The following is a 9,911-nucleotide window of genomic DNA, read 5'->3' on the forward strand; positions in this document are numbered from 1 at the left end:
AAGAACCAGAGCAGCAAACAGAAAACTGAAGACTCAAAAACTGTAATGTACTGATATTGTGTTATGAATTAGATTGGAACAAGGAAAGAGCTAGGCTTATTGTTTCCATAGCAACTCCATAGCAACTGTGAGTAGGTGCAGCTGCCTACCAAGATGGCCGTCAGCTACCAAGTTCCTGTAAGTGTGACGTCATTTAAAAACTGCCTGCATGCAGCTTTTAACGAGGCAGTAAGAAATCTTTTAATTAAGACTATTTCTGGTTTGAAAATGTTTTTAATTGGTCTGATGTAATATTCTAATTTTAAATGTCATGTTTTCATAAACTGACAGAAAAAGTGTTAAGATATCTATCTGTGTAATTAATCCAAGTAATTGTTTACATTTTGATAAAGTTCCCAAAATAAATGCAGAAGAAAAAAATAATTATCTGCATGACTGGAAACACCTGAACACATTACTGATTTTTATCAGGAAAGTGTTAAATATTAGCAAGTTAAAGGTCATATTTTATCAATCTGTTCAAACCAGGTGAGAATAAGTTTGTTTGTTTGTTTGTTTTTTTGAGGAAGATGGTGACGGTGAAATAAAAAATGCTGAACCAAAGATGTGAAAACAGATGCATGCTGTTCACCAGCTGACCAATCTGAGATCAGCTTATGTTTCACAAACTTTCTCTGGATGAAGCAAAAACATGAATTATCTTTTAAAATCATTTTTATTTTGCATACACTAATCCAAAGCAGCAGATGAATGACAAAGGCAGGCACTTCAGGCAAGATGGATGGAAAGGAAACATTCCTAATGTTCAGAGTTTTAAACGTCCCGATCCTTCAGAGACATGAAGCCATTCTACACAAGCAAACAAATGTGTTGATATAGTATCTAGTTTAGAACAATGTTTAATCAAACGTTACAAAAACAAAACTAAAACAAATGAGGAACTTCCTGAACTTAAATGTTGAAAGATCAACATCCTCCCGTGATAATCAAACCAAAACTGGAGACCAAAAGAAAAGAAAGAAAATAACCTCAGAGCAAAACATGGAAAAGATCCTGAAGTTTCATCATCATCCTCATCATCCTCATCATCATCATCATCATCATCACAACCAATCTGCCTTATTTTTTTATTTTATTCATTTTCTTTTCCGTTTTCTCCTAAAACTTTATAGTTTAAAATCTGTATTTTATCTTTGGGGTTCAGAGAAATCCTGATTACAGGTTTCATCTTCAAACCTGGCAGCTTGGAAAAACATTTCAAGACTGTTTTTTATTCTGAAGCAGATAAAGACGACTTCATGAACTAATTCAGGGATCCTCAGGGAAGAACCGACAAATCGGCACAGAGTTTCTGAGTCGGCCGATCCAACTGGATCCATCGACATTTTACCTCAGCACAGGTCTAGAAATCAGCCGCCGCCGCCTTTAGTCTGCTGACAGCAGAGTAACAACCGTCACCGTAACAACCGTCACCACACTGCTGCCAACTATGTTGATATATTTAGAGAAAAAATCGATCAGCCAAAATCAGAATCTGAAACTCGGCTTTTTGAAATGGGTGATGGTCTGGAGAAGAGCAGCCAGTGAACTCCAATAACCGTCTGACTTCGTTTCCTCCTGATGGATGTTAACTTTGAAAAGTTACTCATAATGTAAGAGGCATAAGGGATGAAATCTTTTCACTGCCTTTCCTTCCAGGATCAGAGGAAAAATCCCAGACGGACGGAGAAACGACTCCAGGTCAGATCCACAGCTGGTCAGTGACCTCTGACCTCTGACCTGAAAAATACAACTCCATTATGTCAGATCTGCTTTACTGCTGGCTCATTTACATCTGGGTCCATAATTTCTGCTGACTCATCGTCTCTGATCCACTCACTGACAGAAACATGTAAACACACGACAGAACCGGTTTCATGCCATTTGGTACCAGAACGGAGCGTTTGGAGTATTTTATTAACAGGTTTGGGAATTTATTCAGTGGAATAAACTGGCTAAAAAAGAATGGAAAAGCGTTTTGCTCATTAGCTGCTGAGTAAAAAGATGTTTCATCTCTGCGGTGGATTGAATATTCGCTCTTTGAGCTCAGGGCTGAACTTTATGTCAGAAATGAAAAACATCCAGGCTGGAGAGGAGAGGGAAAAACTGCAGCTGATATAAATAAACATAAATACTGAATCAGAGGCTGACTGTTACAATCAAACTACGAACAGCTGCAGATCGGTCGGGTCAAACTGAAGGGTTCTGATTCAAACCCGGCTTTATTCTGCCGGGAGTAAGCGGGTCAGACGAGCGGGTCAGACGAGCGGATCCCGGCGCCGGTCCGGACTCCGTCTCACTTCTTCTTCTGCGCCTCCTGCAGCAGCTTGAGCGCGGCCGTGTTCTTTGGCTCCACCTTCAGGAGGACGTTCAGGTCGTCCACACAGGCCTTCAGGTCCTGCAGCGACGGAAACAAACGACTCAGGGATCCAGACGCTTCAACTCAAATCCAAATCTAAACACGTCAGGAGGAAAACTCAGCTGGAGGAAATGAGTTTGAGTCGAAAGGCGAGTGGAGAATCTGTGGTAATAATTTTATATTAACAAAGTAAAATCAGAACCTCTTCCTAACAGAGGAAGGTTCTGTGGACGGGTTGGGTTTTACTTTCAGCCATGTGACCCAAAAACAGACTGATCAATGTTTCATTATTATGTTTCTACATCAGGTAAAACTGACAGCTGCACTGTTTTATAGAAAGGTCTGACTAACATGAACACCTGTCTGCGCCGCCAGAGTCCTTCTTTATTCTACCGTTTTATTTTATTTTATTCATGTATAAAAAGATCCTTTACAAACAGAAAGACTAGAATAAAAAACAGATGTTGAGATCTCAGCACATATAGAACCAGATCAGAAATCCACGTCTGTGTCGTCGGTACGTTTCAATCTATAATCAAACCAAAAGATGAATTTTTATGGAAAAATATCCATTTTCATTTGAGGGCAGTCAGAAAGTAAAATATTAGTTCAGTTTTTATCTGCTGTTTGTTTTCCTTAAAAACGTTCAGAACATTTTTAACAACAAACTTTCTGCAGACGATCTTCATTTTTAGATCATTTTATGGTTTTTATTGATTTGATTATTTACGTTCAGTGTGTGCTAGATTTACCAATCTGATATTAATATCTGTATTGATCCCAATACTGAAAATAATGACAGATCAAGTCTCAGTGATGATGTGTTCAGTCTATTCAGTCTGATTCTATCAGACATTATGCTTTATTATTTTTATTTAGAATTACTAATTACACTTTCTGGACCGTTTGGAAAAAGGTTTGTTGGAGTTTATTATTTCTGACCAAAGTATTGAGTTTCAGTTTCTTTATATTTATTTTTCATTGTTTGTTTGTAATGAAAGTTATTTTTACATGCTGGATCAAGCTGGAGAAGCTGTTGGTGTATTTCAGAGTTAGAAAACAAATGTATAATTTAGTAGATTTATGTCAGTGTTGACCAGTGGAGCGTCACGGTTTGCGTCACGTCCTGGTTTGTGCTGGTGACTGCGGGTCCGGCCGTCGGCAGCTTTCCTTCTGAAACCTCAGGCCAGCCAGGAAAAGGTTCGCCGCTCTCACCTTGAGCTCCTTGTGAGCCTGCGCCCTCCGGTAGAGCGCCTTCACGTTGCCGCCGTCCATCCTGAGCGCCTCGCTGCAGTCCCTGACGGCGTCTCTGTACTGCTTCACCGACAGGTAGCACAGCGCCCTGAACACAGCAGACACTCATCAATTCACTTATTTTGACATTTCAAGAATCTGCCGGATGTTATCTCAGTAATTTATAGTCATTGGATACCAACTGTCACTCTCAGTGCTGTTGTAAAACAGAAATCAGAGGAATTTTATGATTTAAAAATGAGGGAGCCGCACAAGAAGAAAAAAATCTAAATTGTGTTTCGCTGGAAACGGTCAGATCTGGCAACCCGCCCAGCGCCATGTTTGTTATCTGAGGTGAGAGAGAGAGAGAGAGACAGAGCTTTGTTTAAAAAAGACGCAGCTCTTATTGTGAAAATCTTCTCATCACAATGAGGATTTTGATTTATTGGTGTTTCAATAAATTCCCATTAATGATGTTTAAAAAAACAATCATAATGTTGGAAATGTTCTCTTTGCTTCCATCTTCACTGTTTTATAAGAGCATCAACAAATATCAGTAAATTTAAAATGATGATAAAATGTGATCAGATTAGTGATATAAATCTCTAAACTGAGATTCATATCACAGTTTAGAGATTTATATCAGTTTAGAGATTTATATCCCAGTTTAGAGAAGCCCCCGTATCAAATGGGAAGTACTTAGATGTTTTTTTAAATAATTTTTATCATCATCAAAAGTGATCATTTCGGGGCGTGCTGCGGTGGTGCAGCGGGTTAGCACGCCCCACGTCTGGAGGCCTCAGTCCTCGATGTGGAGGTCGCGGGTTCGACTCCCGGCGACCCTTGCCGCATGTCTTGCCCCCTCTCCTCGCCCTCCTTCCTGTCTGCCTACTGTCACAAAAATACAAACCACTAGCGCCGCAAAAAAACTCTTCAGAGAAAAAAAGAAAAAATAAATAAATAAATTGATACTTTCTGGTTTCTGGTTTCAAACCTTCACTAAAATCGTTTCTGAGCCGACGGGGCTGAATTTGAAATAAATAAATACTGGCTGCAGGCCTCTGGTGTTTCATATCCTTGTGGTATTTTCTGTTTATCTGCATGGAAACATATTTCCATCTCACCGGTTGGTGTAGGTTGTGATCTCGTTGGGGTTCAGTTTCAGGCTCTGGCTGTATTTCTCTATGGCCTTTTTATGCTCCGCTTTCTTCACCAGACTGTTGCCTTCTTCCTTCAGAGCCTGAGCTTTCTTCATGTCTTTGTCACTTGGTGCTAAAAAAAGGATTTAAATCTTTGTTAGTTCCAATAAATGATCCCATTGCACCTGTTAAAAGTGAACTAAGAAGTGAGTGGTGAGTTCATCCTTTGCTGCTGTGGGAAGTTGGACGTGCTCACCGGGTTTGTCTGTTTTCTTGATGCCGTTCTGCTGCTGCGGTGGGATCTGCTGCCGCGCCGGGTTCTGCTGCCGCGCCAGGTTCTGCTGGGGCGCCAGGTTCTGCTGGGGCGCCAGGTTCTGCTGCGGCGCGCCGCCTGCAGCCCGCTGGGCGAGCTTCTCCCTCACCGACAGAGGAACGGTGGGGATGGGAGGAAGTTTCTCCCTCCATGACGGACCGTCTGCCTCTGTTAGCGCTTTAGTCATTCTGAGAAAACAGGAGAGGATTTTATTTTTAAAATAATCAACAACATGCTGCCCACAGCGGCCAGCCGGGTTTAAACTTTTATAAAAATGATGTTTTTTACATGTTTGTTAAAACTGTTACCATGTTTTCAGTTTGTTATGAGACACGTAATCTGTGAAAATAATGCACCAAGAACAACCAATCAGAGTGAGGAGGGGAGGATTAAAGCTGTCAATCACCACTGTGTACATGCTGCTAAATGTGCTAAACGTTGAGAAACAACAGTAAGACCATTTATGTGCCGTCAACAGTGGCTGTGCTAACTAGCCTAGCATTGACAAAATGCGTAGCAAAGAGAAGGGGAGCCAGATGGAGGGATGAGCAGCGCCAGACGTTGGGTGATTGACAGCACTAAGACCCGCCTCCTGTCTCTGATTGGTTGTTTTGCCATCTTTTCAGATCATCTGTCTCATATCGTAACGTCACAATATTTTCAAACCAATATGTAAAGAAAATGCTTCTGATAAAAATTAAATACTAAAACTTTCAAACCACACAAGGAAACATTTAACCACAAAAACGTAAAGATAATTAACTTATTTTAAGACATAAAACAAATGATGATAAATAAAACTACAGTTTCAAAGGAAGTTAAACAGAGTGAGAAACTAAAGAGCCGTTTTGGTCCTGAGAGGCTGAAGCTGGTTTATCTGTCGGGTTTCAAAGGAGCAGCGGCTCCCGACCTGTTGGTGCCGTCATGAGCTGCTGCTATGTTGCAGTCGATCTGCAGGGCGGTTTTGTAGTCGATGTAAGCGTGTCTGTAGCGCTCCAAGGCTTCGCAGGCTGCAGCGCGTCGGAGCAGAGACTTCACGTTGAACGGGAACAACTCCAGAGACCTGAGAGAAGACGAGCAGACTGCAGGTGAGCAACTCAAACGCTGAATGTTTAAATGTTTTAACGCGTTAAAAATGTTTCCCAACGGGCCGGAGGGCCACATGAAACAGTCAACGTATGTAAAGATGAAACAAAAAATCGGTTTCTCTGCAGAACTGCATCTCTCATGGTGGAAGAAAAGTCCTTTCAGTTGTGATTTGTCTTGATTTTGGATTTTCACTCATATTTCTTAGTTGAGGAAATGAGCAATTATTGTCTGTTTTTGATGCTGTGCAGTTGGAGGGAGTTTTGCTCTTTTTATTCGCCCAGTGAAGATGCATAACAGGAAACCATTTGTTTTTTACCACCAGCAGCCATAACTACATGAGTTATTATACCATGATAACTGATGTTTCTGGACGACACATTGACCCAGAAGTTACAACAGTAATATAATAGTAAGAAGAAAACGCTCTCAAAGGTCAATAACCTTTAAGTTGTAATGAACATTTAACCCTGGAACCGGAAGACATTTAAATATCCAAAATAAATAAACAAAACAAAGAAAATGAATTATGAAGTCTCTGTAAATAAAATTGTCCTTCATAAGAAGCTCTGGTTGAGACCAAAGCAGCAGATTGAACGACGAATAAATTATTGAGCTCATTTTGATTTATCATGTATTAACTGATTTAATGTTTATTGTGGAACCAAACAAACATGAGACTATCTTCAGTCAGAGGCTTCTTCAGTCAGCAACACTGACTGCTACTGGAGATCCTCTTTAAAGATACTTGGATTAAACGAGTTGTGATTTAATTTTACTTTGGGATAAATGAAGTGAAATGAAATGTTAAAATTATACTTAAATGGAAACTCTTCATTATCATCAATATAAAATATTTAAAAACAAATCACCACATCAGAAATAATATTTATATATAAAAACAAACAGATAAATAAAAAAGACCTGGGAAGAAGGAGTAAAAATGTTAAAAACTGAGATTAAATGAAGAAAAATGACACATAAACTACTTACGTGTCGCAGTCTTTGACACATTCTGAACAGTTCCCGTCCTTCAGGTAGCTGGCGGCTCGGTTGGAGTACAGGATGGCCAAATCTTCAGGGTTCTTTTTATCTGTGGATAAACAACAACAACAGATTAAAACGTTACATTTTCCCTGCAGGATGCCAAGAAGAGAAGTAAATATTCATTATTTGACATGTAAATGGCATGAATTCAACAAAAGAAAGGTGGAATATTGTCTGTGATATCGTTAAAAGTATTTAAAAAATACATATTGTGGTATCATTTTATTCAGCTGCCATGTTCACAGAAAGTGGCGCATTAATACTCACTGGACTTCTCTAGTTCCCTGATGGCCTGGCTGTACAGGCTGGTGGCGTCTCCGTACTGGCCCGTCTTGAAACATTCATTTCCTGCTTGCTTTAGTTCTGTCCAAGACTTGGGTTTCTGTTTCTGAGGCATTTCTAGACTTTAAAACTGTTCCAAGAAAAGAGAAAATCTTAATTATTGAGAGAAAATCCTGCAGAAATCTTTAAAGTCAAACTGCTCTTGTTATAATATTTTTATTATGCTTTTACTTTCAGTTCCAAGTAAAAAGACTGTCTATTACAGTAGAATGAATGTTACTGATATCTTTAAAAAGTAATTACAGAAATTAATGTGGCATAACTTAATTTAACCATATAATTTGACTATAATTATATGATTGGATTAATTTGATAACACTTATGTGTAAACTGAACCGTTTATTACATTTGTTGTGCACCATTTATATACAAGGCAATCAAAGGAAAGAAAAAAGAAATCAATAAAAATAATTAATATTTATAGCACAATATCCCTTATATCAGTTATCAATACGCTGTAGATCTTGTTGTGAACTATTGTACATATAATGAACTCAGTCAGTTTCATTTAAATGAGGAGTTAAAACGAGTAAATTCACCACATAAAGTCATTATGATTATATCGGATTTAAACACAGTGAACTAACGTTAGCTAGTGATATAAACTAACCTATCAGTCTGGCTTTTTCAATCATACCGAAGCTAAAACAATTAATTAACTCCGGCGAATAATGCACATAATTAATAAGTCTGTCTTTATTCTGTCTTTGTTAATTTTTAATAAAGATTTTTGTGGACATAGTGTTTTGAGGGGGGTATATTAAAGCTAACTACCTAGCCACTGCTAACCTAGCTCCGTAAATGTTAGCACATCTTACCGGCTGGTTGATCTGACAGTGGGGATTCCTACTCTTCAAAACACGCAGTTTGATTTGAAAGCGACTACAGGTTTGCCAGTTAGCCCAGCTAACGCTAACATTACTCTGAGCTCTAATGTCGTTCTGCCGGTTTAAAGACACGAGGTTGTCCTCGGTCTGAGAGGAGCTTCTAGAAAGAAGATGCCGGTTGGACCTGGAAACTTCTCAGGTTGGAGGGGGAGCTACTGCAGGCTAACGTATCGGTTTCACTTCGTTTCAACGGTGCGTTCAGGGACCATATCACGTGTTGCAAATCTGAAATGTATGCGAATAAGCGTTGCGTTGCGTCCTCTAGGGGCCGACCTCTGTTTTGAAGTTCCACTTGTTTCCCAAATAGATATTTACATAATTGAAACAGTAATACATAAATTTAATAACTAATTTAAATATTTCAGTAATGAATTCAATTTAAATCGGATTCATTGACATAACTGTTTCAATTGTTGTTGTTTTTTAATTCTTATTTTATTTTATTAATTCACAATTCCTTTGCTACAATCCATAATAAAATAATTTTAAATACACCCAAACTCAAAATGGTTTACCTGCATAGCAACTCAACTGTAGACCAATCGCCTTGGTTATGGTAGTTAGTCCCGCCCACTGACAATTTTACATTTGATCGAAAATATAACATAAAAATAATGGATACTGAATTATTTCAACATTTTAATTATCAAAAATCTAATGCTTGTGATTTTAGTTTTATTTGTAATTAGATATTTAGTTATTTATGTATTGTTAACTGACTTTCATTACATCTACACCCTGGAAAAACCTCTCCATGCTGTTTTTTATGTTAATTTATTCAAATATTATGAGTAGTAGTAGTAGTAGTAGTAGTAGTAGTAGTAGTAGTAGTAGTAGTAGTAGTAGTAGTAGTAGTGTTTGTTATTAATCAAAAGCACATGGAAATATAAAATCACCAAAACCATTTTATTTAAGAAAGTAAAAATAAAACATTCATACTGACCGATTTATAATCAAGGGTATTTTTTTTTCTATCTTACAACTGCAAATAGTAAAACCTTTAACTGGTTTTAAATGGCTTTGGTGAATTCATTTGATTATAAAATTGGCACATTTTATCTTGATTTCACAAATCAAAGGAAAAACATACAAAACGTTTAAACTCAATTGAGAACTGAAAGACTTATTAATTGGAAGGTTTTTACATAATTCTCGAATTTTTTTCTTCTTTTTTTAATACCATCACGAGTTGTCACGTTTTATGTAATGTGTCCCATTTTGTGGACAGCCGTGAACGCATCATGAGACGGAGCGCAGCAGTTGGTCGGTTTCTATTTCAGGGAAACGCCGTTTCTGGCTCTGGGAAGCAAATCACGTTCAATGAGCAGGTCTCGCGTTATTTGAGTATTAACCTGAAAATTTGAAATTGTGAATTTTTAAATATCTTAAATTTCATTTTGTTCTCTCAGATGCCTGCAATACTCTTATTTAGGCGCACTGGCTTAAGAATATTCTAATTTTGTCTC

General features: G+C 38.2%; 1 protein-coding gene across 1 annotated transcript; it reads right to left on the reverse strand.

Moving 5' to 3' along the window:
• Positions 1–696: 696 nt before the first annotated feature.
• tomm34 (translocase of outer mitochondrial membrane 34) lies at positions 697–8,675 on the reverse strand. Its single transcript, XM_044122099.1, has 8 exons — positions 8,377–8,675; positions 7,484–7,628; positions 7,163–7,262; positions 5,994–6,146; positions 5,027–5,271; positions 4,756–4,903; positions 3,614–3,740; positions 697–2,437 (listed from the first exon to the last, which is right to left on the reverse strand). The coding sequence occupies exons 2-8, from the start codon at positions 7,611–7,613 to the stop codon at positions 2,336–2,338; spliced, it is 1,005 nt and encodes a 334-aa protein (XP_043978034.1). The 5' UTR covers positions 7,614–7,628; positions 8,377–8,675; the 3' UTR covers positions 697–2,335.
• Positions 8,676–9,911: the final 1,236 nt, after the last annotated feature.

Source organism: Gambusia affinis, linkage group LG07 (assembly GCF_019740435.1).
Source record: "Gambusia affinis linkage group LG07, SWU_Gaff_1.0, whole genome shotgun sequence".
Lineage (NCBI taxonomy): Eukaryota > Metazoa > Chordata > Actinopteri > Cyprinodontiformes > Poeciliidae > Gambusia > Gambusia affinis.

What these genes read in the sequence shown, in the direction of transcription:
- tomm34 (XM_044122099.1), bottom strand. Translation starts at nt 7,613, where the DNA reads ATGCCTCAGAAACAGAAACCCAAGTCTTGGACAGAACTAAAGCAAGCA. An exon ending in CAAGAAAACAGACAAACCCG is followed by an intron (nt 4,904 to 5,026) that starts GTGAGCACGTCC and finishes TCCTTTTTTTAG; the next exon opens with CACCAAGTGACAAAGACATG. An exon ending in ATCACAACCTACACCAACCG is followed by an intron (nt 3,741 to 4,755) that starts GTGAGATGGAAA and finishes TGCTGTGTTCAG; the next exon opens with GGCGCTGTGCTACCTGTCGG.